This window comes from Trachurus japonicus, chromosome 13, assembly GCF_045865225.1.
Source record: "Trachurus japonicus isolate A0001 chromosome 13, Traja_1.0".
Taxonomy (NCBI): domain Eukaryota; kingdom Metazoa; phylum Chordata; class Actinopteri; order Carangiformes; family Carangidae; genus Trachurus; species Trachurus japonicus.
The window spans coordinates 42,140,513-42,157,006 of NC_140919.1; the positions used below are offsets into that span (position 1 = coordinate 42,140,513).

At 42.1% G+C, this 16,494-nt stretch overlaps 1 protein-coding gene across 3 annotated transcripts; it reads left to right on the forward strand.

Annotated features, from left to right (window-relative positions):
• The first annotated feature begins 1,642 nt into the window (after positions 1-1,642).
• On the forward strand, positions 1,643-14,189 carry LOC146976686 (uncharacterized). Of its 3 annotated transcripts, none has more exons than XM_085796601.1 (7): positions 1,643-1,783; positions 3,934-4,232; positions 4,881-4,975; positions 5,794-5,950; positions 6,626-6,787; positions 7,396-7,449; positions 11,224-14,189. In XM_085796601.1, exons 2-7 carry the CDS (start codon positions 4,094-4,096, stop codon positions 12,081-12,083), a joined length of 1,467 nt encoding a protein of 488 aa, XP_085652727.1. In that variant the 5' UTR covers positions 1,643-1,783; positions 3,934-4,093; the 3' UTR covers positions 12,084-14,189. The 3 variants fall into 3 exon arrangements, with proteins under 3 accessions (XP_085652727.1, XP_085652729.1, XP_085652728.1); XM_085796603.1 differs by having other exon boundaries at positions 11,653-14,189; XM_085796602.1 differs by having other exon boundaries at positions 6,626-6,778.
• The last annotated feature ends 2,305 nt before the right edge of the window (positions 14,190-16,494 follow it).

Genomic DNA, 16,494 nt, shown 5'->3' on the forward strand with positions numbered 1-16,494 from the left:
CAGGATGACAACATCATCATATTAACGCTCTGATATTCCTGTGTCCTGTGTTATTCCCAATGGTGAGGTCATCTCATGTTGCTTGTAGAGCATCCTGATAGGACGTCATAGTTTTGCCGTGATACTGGTATCTTTCTGAAATATGTCATGAGATTGTTTTAACTTTTTTTTTTTGTTTTTTGGAGGATTTCATTTCACGACGAAGTCTTTGTGATTTTACATTCCACGCTCCATATTTCCTCTGGTGGGGGCCTCCAGTTAGTCACTCAGCAGAGTTAGATCTCAAGAAGTGTAGTGAATAGTGATGATCCCAGTGGAGGAACGGGGTCACTGCAGCGTAGCAGAGAGCAACAACCAGACAACACAAATATGCCAGTCATGAAATGATGGCAGAAGGTGAACATGTTGGGGGGGGGGCAGCGGCGAAGAAGAGCCACTCCGATCATGACCAAGGGAGGCGTAGTAGTAGTACATCTGAAGCCAACAAATTGTCCTTTTTCTACTTCTGGTCAATTAAAAAATAAAAAAAATTAACTCTGTGTGAATAATAAATGTCCAAATTTCTGTGAAGGAAAAAAGCTATCACTGGTCAGATTCCCAATGTAAAGATCCCTGTGCAAAACCCCTCCCCCCTCCTGCCTGTAGTGGGAAACGTACCACAGTGGTAGAAACACGTGTGTGACTGCGCCCTCTGCAGGCCGTGACGGGTACTGAAGGGGAAGAATTTAATACGCACTTGTGTCCAGAGGCGGAGCTGTGGCGCCACCAAGCGAACAAACAGGGGAACTGCTGCTGCACCGGCCTCTCCATCTTCTCTCTGTGTGTTGACATAAGATGGTGGCGAGGTGACGACCACGGTCTCATTTCTCCTTCTGTCGCTTCATCTAACATCTGCATCAGGATTGTTTTTGTTTTTGTTTTGTTTGATATTGATATAAAGACACATGAATCAATCTGTTTTGACATGAAACACGATCATGTTGTGCTCCTTTCTCTCTGTAGTTTATCATGGTAGCCAATTACATAATTAAAAAAAAAGAAAAGAAAAAGTTTTTGTTTCATTGGATACAACTGCTGACTGTTGGCATCTTGGTGTCATGGCTGTTCAGTCAGTCGATCATGTCCTTCATTAATGATGATCTTGAGTGATGCTGTAATCCAGACCCTTTATGTTTATGTGTATTGTTAAATATGAGTTGCATAGTGTGTTAGTGCAAATTAACTGATGACCTTTGTTGACCTGATCAGGCCTGAGCTTCTCTGACAGCAGCTTTCAGACAGCTACTAGGACCGAGTGGCACAAACAGGCTACTGAGTTCAATGTGATAAAATGTCAAAAATGTCAACATTTATTAAAAAGAAGAAAAAAAATGCGCATAAAATGTATGGCGTGCACGGCTTTGGACTAATGAACCACGCGGTGAGGCGGTGAAGCGGCTGACTGAGTGATTAAGGGAGGTGCATTCATCGGTTTTTGGCTCTGAGTTCACAACAACGTGAACTACTAATTGTGCAGAATTCGTGAGGTTTTTGTGTGTGTGTGTGTACTGTGTATGTGTGTGTTTTTTTCTTGATAATGGGAGTGATTGGTGCATGCTGTATCTGGGGCAGCTGGGGGGCGCGCGGCACCATGAAAATGTTGCGCGTTCAAGGGAGAGAAAAAAAAAAGTGTCGCGCTGCAGAGTCTGCGCACTTCGGTTGTTCTCGTCACTCCGAAGTTTCGGGAGAAGCACAGAGGAAGGAGGAGGGGAGAGAGAGGGAGAGAGCTACGCCATTTTCACTGGTAACTATTTATTATATATTCTTGCTTTATTTGGTTACACTGTAGTTATATCACCGCTCTCTCCTAACGACAAACCGCGAGCGTGTCGTGTAAACGCGAAAACGCGCGTAAGGCTACAATGCGTCATATGAATAAAAGAGCGTAACGCAGAAGAGAAGAAAGGCTAGCAGCCATTCCGTCCTCTTCCTCCCGTCGGCCGCTGCTGCTACGACGCGTAGTTACAGCTCTGATATCTGGCGAACAAACACAAGCTGCGTCGTTTTTTTACGTCCGCAATAAAGCCCGTTGACACGTCGACGTGGAAATCCGCAGCGCGTAAAGTTGCTCCGTCCGCCTGCAGCTAAGTGAAGTTAGCAGCTGAGCCTCATGCAGCTAACAGAGATGGCTGCTGCCTCCCTGTGAGGCGACAGGACGGGCAGGCAGCAGCGGCTCAACAAAGGCACCGGGAAGGAGGAAGCTCATTGGCTCATACCGGGCCACGTGCTCGACGCAACAACGCAAAGGAACATTTTAAGTCATTTGGGGAAAGTTGTTCTCCTCAACTGTTACTCTGATTACTAATACACGACCTGTACTTTTTTACTTTACTTTTTTTTTATTGAAAAAGTACAAAAATAAAAGCTAACCCCAACCCTTTTCATAGTGCACATACCATGAGTGTGAAGGGAATGAATGCCAGATGAACGTCATTCAACATTAGTGCAAGTTAACTCACAATAGGAACATACACATTAGTGCTTCAATAGAAAACATTTAGAGCAGTTGTAATAAAAGTAAAATTAAAATAAACATCTCAAAATAAATAGTCAAAAATAAATTAAATATAAAATAGAATAAACATTGATTTCATAGGGGGATTCAAATCAGTTTTAGTTATTCATTTCAGTGGGAAAATTCTTTAAATTATCATATAGTTTCTGTGCCTTTATTTCCGTCACAAGTTTTAGTTATTTCATGTACAATTTAAATTAATTCATGAAGACAATACATTTGGGGGATGACTTCATAACTCTGTTCTTGTGGATGAAAAATGTAGCTAGACTAAGAATTAAATAGCAGCAGAGTTCATCATATTTGTTTTGTAAGATCATACCGAAAGTGACATCATCACGAGAGAAAGCAGCTGGGAATAATAATAATATTTTTTGTTTGATCCAATTGTGGATGTCAACCCAGAATGTTTGTATTATATCAAACACGACCTGTACTTTACACGTGGAAACACTGTACCCTCTAATAAAAATAATAAAAAAAAGAAGAAGTTCAAAACCCCATGTGTCTTACATTTTTTCGTGTAAAACAGCTGTTAATCCTGGATTTCAGACCTGTGGGTTATTTTGCCGCTTTATCGCTTGAAAATGTCCGTTATTTGTAATTCGCCCTGTTACATTTGTCTGAATAATTGATACTTTGCCTCTCCTGTGTCTTACATTGCTTTTTGTTGTTTTTGTGTATTACTCCACTGTGTAACTCTGTTTTGAAAAATGATATGGAATGGAGATAATAATAATAATAATAATTATTATTATTATTATTATTGTTGTTGTTGTTATATTAAATTAGTCCACCATGTCTATATGTGATAGCTACAGAAGTAATTATGTTTATTAAGTAAAATCCTAACTGAAAAAAGTGAATCAGTAACAAAGATTACAACAGAACATTATTCATCCCTTTGTAATTCTTCACCTGTGCAGTTTATTATCATGGGAGAAGTGTAGTAGACACTAAGTTTAAAATTAATTATTAGTAATTTTTCTCAGATATGTAGCCTATTATTATAACAACTTCTTGTATATATTTCCCTCTCTATATATTATTATATTTTTAAAAAACAACCTTTTTTTCTCTCTCTTTGTCGATGTAGTTGTGGTAGTCAAGAGCTTTATCAAAATAAAAATCAGTTCTTATCAAAGGAACTGTGGTGTCAGTGGTGGGTGCAGACTGTCGCTGCTTCCTGTGGAGTGTGAGTGGACAACTGTGACTCAGCTGAAAACATAGACAGCAAAAACTGCATATAATGTAACATATCTGTCAATTTTAACCTTGTTTTTGTTGTTTTAGTTTACTAATTACATCTTTTCACTTTGTTTGTTTTTTTCCTCCTGGTCTCATTCATTCTCATTCTCCTTTATCCTCTTGTCTTGCAGGCTCCCACTCCATCATCTTTCTCTACTGCTCTTCCTCTCTGTCAGACATGAGTCTCTAGTCCGGACCGGCAGGTGGACCAGGACCAGGCTCTCCTTGTGGGCGGGTAATCTTTTCGTGAGCTTATCGTAAGAGAAGCGAGAGGGGGGGAAGGACGGCGCGATGTCGACGTGGCGTGATGACGATGAAGACTTCAAGGTGGGAGGGGTCAAAGGAGGTCTGAGATCCAAACCCAGGTTCTCCCTCACCGAGGTGAAGCTGCTGCTGGATGCAGTCAAGAGGAACAGATACATCATCCTCAGTGAGTGTGTGGGCTTTCATAAGGTTATCTGTATTCCTTCCAAGTCCAGAGCTCTCAATGCAGTAGAATTGCATTGATAAGTTACTAAAGTATTATTAATTAGTTAGGCATTTCTAAATACACATCATTCGTAAGCTGCTGATGCCACTCAGGAGAACTCAGTAAGATGCAGAAATCACAGTGGAGGCAAATGACAAATGGTTTGTCGGTGCAGCTGCAAACAAACAAGTGACGCCATAATTCACTCATTCATGTATTTACCAAAATCTAAGCTCGGAAATGAGATGGTTCCTGCTGGAATGCACCTTGGAAGAGCTTTTTCAACTGCATTTTTCATGTACACAAACTTTCACTTTAGATTGCTCATCACAGAACCTGATATTTCCTAGCTCAGTCCTCATTGAATATTACTGGTATCTGCAGAGTGAAAAACCCTAAGCCACTTCCCACTTCTCCAGATGTTTGTTTGTTAGATAGATAGATAGATAGATAGATAGATAGATAAATAGATAGATAGATAGATAGATAGATAGATAGATAGATAGATAGATAGATAGGTCTGAAAATGGCCACCACCACTGTTTAGAAATGTTACATGTGAGCAGACCCGACATCTCACATCATGGTGCTCTCTCTCCCTCCCCGTAGGGAAGTTCAACCAAGGTGTGTCGGCCGAGGCCAAGAAGCAGACCTGGACTGAAATCACAAACCAGATCAACGGCCTGGGAGAGAATCACAGAGAGGTAAGTCTGCAGCTGCATAAAGATACAAGGTTTATTATATTAAATATTTATTATAAGATGATGGGATTATGGGCAAGGACCAGATCCAGATACACTGTGTATGTACTAGTGAAACACTCCAACCCTATAGTTGAGTATCAAGAAAACATCTAATACACCTGTAATAGTGTTTGCATGCTTGCTTGCTTGCAAGAAAATGTAAAATGTTGTGATATTAAGGAAATGATAAGGTTCAGTATGATCAAATCAACTTTTATTTTTATGGCACTTTTCATACATTGAGTAACACAAAGTGCCTCACAGAGGCTAAAAACAACAAAGAAAACCGAGAAAACCCCGACCCTCCCACCCCCACATACTATATACACACAGAGATGTACGAATACATACACACTCACACACATTTTACATTTTCATTTTACCTTTATTTGTTAGAGAGGGACAATGTACATTAATGAACGTAAAAAAAAGTGAATGCACCCAATTATAGCCAAAAAGCTCATTTCCATTGGCAGTCCGCCTGCCACTCTCCAGTGTTTCCTCAGGTAAAATCAATGCTCTGGGTGTGTCGACATTTAAAATCTGTTGAGATTTTAGGAGTAAATGTATTGATTATTGGTTAATCATTTAGTTTGAAGTGATTAAACAAACAAACAAACATTGGCACCACTGATTGAATTCACTGTGATACACTGTGATATGGATTTGTTGTCTGTGCTTGACAAATGACCAGTTTTCTGTGCACTGTCTGTAGTCCACCGGTTGTTTGTCTGGTGTGTAGAGGCTGAGCTCTGACCGGCGGTTGTTTCTTCTCACAGGTGCGTCAGATCATGAAGAAGTGGGCTGACCTCAAATGCGACGGAAAGCGACGCATCGTGGCGCTGCGGGGCCCCAACGGCAACACGCTGAGGAAGAAGAACCTGGGCCCCGTGGAGAGGATGGTCCACAAGATCCTGATGATGAGTCCCAGAGGAGGTGAAGGCTTTCTCTGAGATGTGATCAGGTCTTGGTTGACTAGTGTTGATGCCAAGAGGAAGCTTTCATTTTGAATATAACAAATTCTTATTATTTTTTTGTATATTAATAATTTGGACTGTTGTTCAGTTTGTGAAAACCAATAAAATGTGCTTGGACTGTCTTTTAGGTCATAAAGATCACAAAGAAAGCAGACCATATGGAAAAGGAAATCAAAAAAATAAATAATAATAAACTTCATTTATAGGGCACTTTTAATGAAATTGCTTTACTTTTGATTAAAAAAAAGTGAAATTAAAAACAGAAACCAGAAAGAACTGGGAATATGCCAATTAAAATGTAGAAATAAATAGGTTTTCAGCAGTTTTTTGTTTTTTTTTAATAGTTCTTTTATCATCTCTTACAGCTCTTAAAGGGATAGTTCAACATTTTTGGTAAACTGACCCATTGCCATAATCCTTATAGTTTTAGGAGTAGGTTCGTTAGCTTTAATTGTCGGTGCAAGCTATTTTTAGAACGGCGGAGCAGAGCCGTGAGCTGCTCAGAGCTACGCTATGGAGGCTCATTATGGGATTTCTTGATTTCCCTCATCAAACAGTTTATTTCAAGTGTTACTTCAAGGAGCATAAAGAAGCGTGTGTGAAGTGTCATTGTTTTGACTTGTTGCTCTCTCAGATGGAGAAAGTGATCCGGACATTGACGAGGACGACTTCCCTAAGCCTTACTCCAAGCCCTACTCCTACCTCAGCCTGACAGACGGCCCCCACACCTTACCGGGAGGGGCCTCCTTCGAACTCTCTCCTCTCTCTTCACCAGAGAAAGAAATTGGTGAGTGGAGTGGCTGCTGCCCCAGGAACAGGGCAGGCGGTACACACTGGAAGGCGGTACACACTGGTCTACACCCATATGAAAACATGATACATCCAGTTTCTCTGTATACCCACGTCTACTAGGGAGGGGAACGACACGGGATTTGGAAAATCGATTGTCGAGTCCCATGTGTCGACTTTCTGTCGAATTGTCGGCCCTTTTTTTTTTTTTTAACAGCAGCAGCAGATATGTATTATTTAAAATATTTTATTTCATTAGGGGAAAAGTGGCACTTTCTGCTGTTAATTTGAAATGGAAATATTAAGAGATAAAATGCAATTTACACATGGAAATCCCACAAGCCCCGCCCCCTCGACATGTCGACACTCTATTTTATTTGTCGAGGGGAGCATGTGTCGATTTTTTGTCGATTTGTCGACAAAAAGTCCCATCCCTACTATCTACCCTACACATGTATGGAATTAACACAATAATACACTCATTTAACTATGGTGGCATCATTGATGACAGCACCACTTCATGTCCGAGGCAGTCATAGACACTTTAACATTGCAACATGTCTCCCTGCTGCCGAGCCCTTCAGTCCTGTGACATCACTACGTCTTGTCTCCTAGGAGATCCCCTCCATTCCTCCTCTGAATTCGACTTGGAAATGGGTGACGATGGAGGTAAGAAAGCACTTCTGTACAGCTGCTGTTTACAGATAAGCCGTTTGACTGTTGTGGCTTCAGGGAAAGTTCAAGGTCAAAGTCCATTTAGCTCACAGCATGTGTGTGTGTTGGTGCCACGACTGCAGATTGTACAAGTGTGAAAGAGTTTACTGACAAATTTGAAGTAGCTGCAAACTGGTTATTCTACCTATTATTATATTATATATATATTAAAGGAATATTTTGGCAAATTCACCTATTGCCATAATCTCTATAGTCTTAGGAGAAGGTTCATTGCCTTTAATTGTCAGTGCAAGCTGTTTTTAGAACGGAGGCTCATGGTATTTCCTCATTTCCCTCATCAAACTGAATACACAATCCAACAACTCCAAAACACTCTGTTGGACAAGTTGTGACCTGCACATTCACCACGCCAGGAGATAATAATGTATAATTATGTAACATTACGACACATGATGTGAATACTCTGAAACTATTTTCTTTTTTGAAATCACTCCGCCCAGCAGCCGTGTCTGGAATGTAGCTCCGGCTACGCATTTGCCTCTAAAACAACTCTGTGTGGTAACGTTGTGTTATTATCTCATAGCGTGGTGAATGTGCAGGTCACAACTTGTCCACCAGAGCGTTTTGGAGTTGTCTGATTGTGTATTTGATGAGGGAAAGGCATGGCATGCAGAGCTCACGTCTCTGCCCCGCCGATTTAAAAATAGCTTGCACTGACAAATTAAGGTAATGAACCTACTAAAATTATAGGGATTATGGCAATAGGCAAATTTGCCAAAATGTTGAAATATCCCTTTAAAAGAAATAGTCAAGTCAAAATATTTTGAGAATAAAGTCATTTTAAAAGATGACTTTATTTTCTCAATATTATAACTTTCATCTTGAACTTTTCCAATTTTCTCTTTTCCTCTGTGTGGCTGCAATACTTACTGCATATTGAACCAGGTCAGATCCAACATATAAATAAAAAAAATAAAGTTTATTTGAGGAAAAGAATGGGATCGGTGCCTCCCAACAAGAATGTGAGCTCCATGGGCCTGATCTACTAAAGGTTTGCTTGTATAAAAATGAGTGCAAACTTGATATCACCAGCAAAGACATGTGCAAGCTGATCTACTAACACTGATCACTAATGACTGCGTCTTTCAACTGAGCAAAACACATGCTGCCTATTTAGCACCTGGCCCTAATGAATATGCAACATGGTGTTTCTGCCCAGGTGAGCAATATACTGGGAGGAGAAAATGCAGATAGTTTGATTTAGCACATGCAGTGTTATTTACTAAAGCTGGAAGTGAATTGCAGGGACTGTGACTGAATTTAAAGCGTTTGAAAAGGAGGGGCCAGTCAGCTCAGCATCACACAGCGTTGGTGGCTGCTGTTACTGCAGTGAGGAGGAAACACTGGCACAATGAAGAGTAATGTAAAAAATAATCCAGACCTGCCACCTATCAGCCGTGTCATGTTGGAGCTGTTGGATCAATTTAAAGAGGAACTATGCAGGATTTGTAGCTTAAAGGACAATTCCAGGCGAATTCAACTCAGGGGTCTAAAAGAAGGAATCTGAAGATTTTCAGTTTAATGTCTCCTGTTTCGCGGTAGTTGTGTCTGTCCCCGCATCGCCACGGCAGCGATGAATGGGAGTGGATGTAAGTTCCGCTGTTTAGGCTGTTTCCATCCCTCAAAGCCACAATTTTTTTCCACAGACAGCGTCAGATGGAGACTCAAACATGCACCGAGAAGTTTATTTACTTCAAGCAAGCCGACATGTTTGTAAAACTAGATCTAATTCAAAGTCTCCCGGAGTCTCGCACAAGACCCAGTTGCCGTGCGCGGTGTGTTCAGGTGCAGTGGGAAAAGCTACCGTTTGTGTCATAAACACAGGAATATCAACTCTTGACTTGCTTCAAGTAAATAAACTTCTTGGTGCATGTTTGAGTAGCCATCTGATGCTGTCTGTGGAAAAAAATTGCGGCTTTGAGGGATGGAAACAGCCTAAACAGCGGAACTTACATCCGCTCCCATTCATTGCTGCCGTGGCGACGCGGGGACAGACGCAACTACCGCAAAACAGGAGACATTAAACTGAAAATCTTCAGATTCATTCTGTTAGACCTGAAATGATATGAAAATACACCCCCGAGTTGAATTCGCCTGGAATTGTCCTTTAACCAAGCTACATATTTACCTTAATTAAACAGCTTCAGAGTAATTGTGATGGTTAAATCAATGACTTGTAACTTGTTCCAGGGAGAAAGGAGGCTCTCTGCCTTCCACCTAGCGTCTCTTGGCTGAAAACCCACCTTGTTAGATCAGAGCCTCCGACCCAGCTCTCGTCTGTGCGGCACCGCGTCACAAACACGCCCGTAACCTGTAATCTCTTGTTTCTGACAGATAAAACTACACAAATATACACATCGTAACATCGTATATGGTAAATAACGTTAACCACCGCTCCATCGATTGATTTCTCGCCGGCTTCGTTGTAAACACATGCACACGGCCGAGAGGAGGGTTAGAGACACAGAGGAGAAGAGACCGGACTGGAGCCACACACATGAATGAGTTATTTAAAGGGATAGTTCAACATTTTGGCAAATTGGCCCATTGCCATAATCCCTATAGTTTTAGCAGTAGGTTAGGCTCAGAGCTACGCTACGGAGGCTCATTATGGGATTTCTTGGTTTCCCTCATCAAACTCATCAAATACACAATCCAACAACTCCACAACGCTCTGGTGGACAAGTTGTGAGCTGCACATTCACCACGCTATGAGATAATAACACAACGTTACCACACAGAGTTGTTATCCACCGCTCCATTTATTCATTTTTCGCCGGCTTCGTTGTAAACAAATGCACATGGGCGAGTGGAGCGTAACCAAAACAGCGGAAAAGCGAGTGGACTTGCATGGTTCCCCTTTAATTCTGCGTTGGTGGCCTTCCAGCTCTCTGTCCACTCTCTCCGTGGCAGAAACAATTACCAAGTGCAAATTCTCATTTCAGTTGTGCGTGTTGTCATTTAAGGCAGCTACTAAACATACTACGCCAACCAAACACGCAACATTTGACCATGAGCAGGCGATTTATAGTCTACTTGCCAACAATGAGTACCTGGAAATGTTGAGTACCCCAAAGTTTTATGTTAGAAATAGATAGTATGGGTCCCCAGTATTCAGAAACTGCCGGATGCTAACTTATATATATTGGACAATTAGCATAACTGACATAATTAGCATAAATTAGCATAATTGCCTATATGGGCAATATTGGAGTGGTTTTAGGGGTTATTGATGATGCTGAATCCATTTCTGACATTTTCAAAATTCAAAATGGCTGTCGAAACCGGAAGTGACCAGATTTTAACCGCCAGTGGGCCGATTTTGATGGATTTCAAAATCAGGTCACTTCTGGTTTAGACAGCCATATTGCCCAGATCAGCCAAGTCAGTTTTGTTGAAATATTGCCCATATAGGCAGTTATGCTAATTTATGCTAATTATGTCAGTTATGCTAATTGTCCAATATATATAAGTTAGCATCCGGCAGTTTCTGAATACTGGGGACCCATACTATCTATTTCTAACATAAAACTTTGGGGTACTCAACATTTCCGGGTTCACAATGGGGCCCTATGGGCTGGCAAGTCGACTATTAGTGCTCTTTACCTGGGATCTTAGTAGATCAGGCCCCAGTGTCAGTGCTGATGTAAAAGGAGGATGTTTTATCAGACGAACTAAATGAATGTCTCGTTATCTGTCGTCTACCAGAACGCACCGTGGACTTTGATGAAAATGATGACTCCTCCTTGTTCTCCTCTCTTCCCCCGCCCTCCTCCCTGGACCCCCTGCCTGATAATGTCCTGCCGAGGGTCAAGCCAGTCTACACCTATTCCCGAAACAGCAGCAGCCAGAACCACAACCACATCCAGAACCACAACTACTCCCGCTCCGTGGCCTCCACCTCCTCCTCCGCTTTCCCGCCGCTGTCCGATTCTGACGCGCTGCCGCCGCCGCCACCGCCACAGCCGACTTTGTCTCAGTCCTCGGCTAACTCCGGCCGGCCCGCCCCCGCCCCCTCCTCCTCCTCCTCCACGCCTGTTGTTGCCGCCGGCGACTCTACCTCTGTCCCCGCTGCTGCTGCTGCTGCTGCTGCCTCTGCTGCCGTAACCGCTGCTCCCTCTTCTTTTGTCTCTTCAGCCGGTCTTCCTCAACAACCACCACCACCTCCCTCCTTCTCCTCCTCCTCCTCCTCAGTCCTCCCACCCACTCAGCCCCCCCCCGGCCCCTCCTCCTCCTCCGACCCCCTGCCGGCCGGGGCCTCCTCCTCCTGCTCCTCCTCGGGCCGGCCCCTGGACAACGTGGTCCAGATGGCGTCTCAGAGCCTGCAGCAGCAGCGGGCCAGCCGGATGCTGCTGACCTCGGTGTCCCAGTCCATGGAGGTGCTGGCCCAGTCCGTCCAGCTGCTGGTGGAGAGCCAGCAGGAGTTCGTGCAGGAGTCTCTGCTGCTGCAGAGGGAGACCGTGGACATCCTGAGGGACTTCTCCAACACGGCGCTGACCATGCTGAGGGACAAGTCCACCAACAGCGGACACCTGGGGACGCATCACCTTCCCTCCTCGCACTCCTGAAAAACAGACACGTGACAACAAAACTAGTAGGTTCTGACAGAACGAGACAAAGCGAGGAGGAAGTAACCGACTCCTTTGGGTTTGAACGTGTCTTGGTCTTGGTGGTTAAAATTATGAAAGAGATGCTGATATTTGACTTTAAGCTGCAAATGGGACGACATATTTGTCCAGAGGGACAGTGGAGACACAAACACATTTTTCCACGTTTTTCCAATGCTCTTATCTTGCCTTTTTTGTTTTGTACCTGCTGTTGTTTTGTGGCAGGGGTCAGTGCTCTGGGTCTCATTCATGAAACGTGAGCAGCACGGATTTGTGTGTAAAATGTGTGCAGCGGAAATTTACGTGGATTTCCGCATTCTTCAATCTTTTTAGTAGCTACTCACAAAATCTACACCTGCTCCTGACTGTGTGTAAATGTAGAAATGCACAGAGATATTGCTTGTCACTGCTCCTCTACAGCTGAGGCTGTGAAGAGCCTCTTCCTCCCGTGGCTGCTGTAGCTCTGTAGTTGTGTGTATTTTTTTATTTTTTTATTTCATATGAAACTGTTCTGGGTTTACTAAGATATGCTACTTAATTCACTACATCTGTTTCTTCCCTCCAGCCTTTGATTGACCTGACCCAGTCACACCACTACTAACGGAAGAGAATTAAATATTTTTTCTGGACTCCACTTCATCCAGAATGACTTTGATCCGCGATCTCTCTTTTTTTTTTCTCTCTCTCCCTCTTTCCTTGTTTGCGTCATGGCCGCAGGTGAACAGGATGCACCTACCTCCTTATATGGTGGTCAGGATCTCCTTATATGGCTATTCATGGGCGGAGATCTATGCTTGCTGTTAATTTACGATGGGTTGGCATTCATCATTTTACACACGTGCTTACGATAAAATCTGAGTTTCCCGCAGCGTTCATGAATCCAGAGTAGAGTTTTAGTAGCGTGGACTTTTATGTGCAAATCTACACACAGATTTACTAACGTTTCATGAATGAGACCCACTAACTACCTGCTAACAAACAGAGTGCTACTGAAACAAGCACCGTCACACATTTGATCTAACATTTGGCTCAGCGATTAAACAAAGGAAGTGTAACCGTCAGTAGGATATAGATTTAGTTACTAACTCTAGATACTGAAGCTGAAGACCCAGCTCTGCCACAGAGAAGCAGAGCGTCCCCCCCCCCCTGACTGCCTGAGTAACTTAATCTACACTGGCTCAGCTCAAAACTGGCTCCACAGTCTTTAGAGTGAAGAAAATATATCATAATGTCCAACTCACTGCTGCTGCTCAGCTTTTTAACTTCTGTCATTTCTGTTTGACTGAAAGAGAGAAGAAACTGAACTATCCTGCTGCTGCATGCTCCATCCCATCGGTGCGAGGTCAGGTCCTGTCCTCCGATGCAGCTGAACTCATCACACTGAATGCGTTTTAGCTGAAGCAGCAGCAGCAGCAGCAGCATTATTGATATTTAATCTGTGGGCTCATATTATCCCACAATACAAAGCAAAGATAAGCCAACAAGTAATGATGAGAGTGAAGAATGAAGAGGAAGTAGTAATGCTGAACACTGAGATGTTTCCACTGGAGTCACTACAGCCTTTCTCTTCCTGCGTCACTACAACACAACACTACACTACAGCCTGGATTTATGTTGGGACTGTGCCAGACTAGATCCACATGGATACATGATGTTACCAGGCCCCATGTCATTTTAAACTGTCATCAAAATCAGTTCATAAACGGTTGGATAATGCACTACATCCCAGATCTTTCCTTTACAGTCCTTTTTTAAAATGTTGTGATAATAAAAACCCAGGGATGAGGAGAGAACTGTTCTAAAATGTCTGTAAAACTTGTCTCATTACAAGCTCTTAAAGGAAATGAAAGTTAGATGCTTGTGCTGCTGTTTAGTCGGTTGAACCCTGCTGCAGGCCCGAGCGCCCCCACCCAGCTCTGAATGTGTCTGTCAAACGCTGAACGCAGCTGGTCCAGTTTGTATCATAGATTTAATGTAGAATAAGCCTGGTCCCAAACCTGAAACCTGAAACCTGAAACCTTAGCAAGCATCATAAAATCAAAAAATAAAAATGAAAAAAAAAAAAAATACACAGAGGACTTCAGTCAATCTGATTGAAATGTGTATAACCGCAGTTTGTAATGTCACGTTCCCACGAGCGGCTGTGAGAAGCAGTCACATGTTAGTGCTGAAGATGCAACAGACACAAAGACGAGCTGGTGAAAGTCTGACCAAACGACTGTCTGCTGTAACACCGGGCGACGTGATGTTTCCTACAACCACACCCTGACAATAAAGATTTTTATTAATAAAACAAGACACATCTGTTGTTGCAGTGATTTCTGAGACTGTTTCCATCTGTACATGAACACCTCAATGTCTGTGTCTTGAGGCATTTTCTTACCTTACTGCTAAGAGTTGACTTGGGAGTAAAATAAAAGTCTTCCCTGAAAGCTGCGTTTAAAAGTCAGTTATCAATGTTTTAGTGAAGTGTAGGACTGAATCTGAAGTCTCGACAGTACTATGTGCCGTAAATGGAATTTTTAGATGACGTCACTTCCATAAATCCATAAAGAGAATCCTTTATCTTGGAATAGGCCATAGGGAATATGTTAGAAATATCTCAGTGAACAGTTAAATGGCCGATGGGAGTGTATATTCAACTGTATTTTGACAATAATCTACAAAATACTATGTATATATTAGGTTTTAATCAAAAATAAATGTTTCCTTATCTTTTCTATTTATAAACTCAGTGTAACATTGTTGGTGAGACGACGTCCCTTGTTAAATATGTGACAGGGATGGTCCCTGCTCTGTCCAAACGTTATTGTTTGATCAGATGTTTGTCATGAAACAAAGCCACAACATCCCAGAATGTTCCCGCATGTCTCTCTCCTGCAGCTCCTAACCACTAGGACACCTCTGGAGGTCTCTTAATCCCTGGGGGAGTAGGAGTGATTCTTAGACTTGAGAAAGTTGATAAATAGCTTTTAATTCTTAAGTCTGAGAATAGGATTAATTCTCTGTGCTCTAGTGGAGCTCAGAGTTCAAACTAGACATGGTGAAGCAGCATTTAGCTGTGATGCTGCACACAACTGGAACAAACTACCAGCTGACCTGAGATCAGCCCAGACTGTAAACCCTCTTAAATCCAGGTTAAAAACATTTCTCTTTTCATGTGCTTATAGTGGAGCTCTTCTGAAGAACTTTTATTCTACTGTTTTATTCTTCTTTGCTCCTGCTTTTAATGTTTACATTTTTTGATTACATTTTCTTTTGTTTTTATGCTGTTTTATGATATTTTGTCTTTATGTAAAGCACATTGAGTTAACTTGGTATGAAATGTGCTAATAAAGATGCCTTGGCTTGCCTTACAAATTCTCAGCACTTAAGACTAAAATGACGCTCTAAGACGATAGCTCATGGACTCCTGGGACACTCTGACCTCACAAAACACAACTCACTCACTGACTATTACAGAATTTACATACAATTAAAAGGTGGCATTGTGTGTCTTAAAATGTCAAAGGTCAATTTCACAGCGCCCAAACACTCCTGGTGCAGTGGCTGGCATCTTAGCTTCCAGAAGGTCCTGGGTTCAATTTCCCTGTGTCTGCATGGCTTCTCTCCAGGTTCTTCATCCCACTGTCCAACAGTGTGTAAGTGTTGTTCATTATTCAAATAGTGGCCAAAAGCAACCTCCAAGTGGCCCGACCCAGGCTCCTTAAAGGACTGCAGAAAAACCTGAATGAGCCTTCAGAAATCCCTACAGTACAGCCTACTGTGTATACTGTTTTTCTTTTTTGTGCACTCTGAAGCTTGCCTGGTGACCAAAATATTTTAATTCATAAAGTAAATTATTGCTAATACTGGGCACTTTTTTGTTTTTTTTATGCCCTTTGATTAGTGCCTGTGTTTAGATGAGTGGAGTGAAGTGTTGCCACTACCTTGGTTTCTGTTCAGTTAAAGCTTTTTTTCATTTTTGATGTGCGTGCATCAAATGTGACCATTTGACTAAATTTTGACCAAAGGGAAACAATGACTATTGTTTTCCGATATACCCAGTACATTCATTTGTGTTAGTTTAAAACCACTGGCTGCTGAAAATGTGTGGCCCAGATACATTTATTGGTTTGAAAATCTGGCCCAACTGAGTTTGTAACTGATTAGCCCTGATATAGACTTTCTGTATGTGGCCCTGTAACTCACTGTTGCCCATAAAGTTGGAATCATTTTATTTTCAGAGACCACTATTATAAGGGTTAATCGTGGTTTAATTTTCACAGTGATATGTTAGGAAGAAATTGATCAATAAAGTTTTTAAGATACCGGTAGATATATTTATCTATCTATGAGAAAAGGTAAAAAATACATACTCTTTTTTTTTTAT

Bases quoted from the DNA above. Each gene is read 5' to 3' on its own strand.
- LOC146976686 (XM_085796601.1), top strand. From the start codon at position 4,094: ATGTCGACGTGGCGTGATGACGATGAAGACTTCAAGGTGGGAGGGGTC. The intron at 4,233-4,880 runs GTGAGTGTGTGG...CCCTCCCCGTAG, and splicing joins GAACAGATACATCATCCTCA to GGAAGTTCAACCAAGGTGTG. The intron at 6,788-7,395 runs GTGGCTGCTGCC...CTTGTCTCCTAG, and splicing joins GAAAGAAATTGGTGAGTGGA to GAGATCCCCTCCATTCCTCC.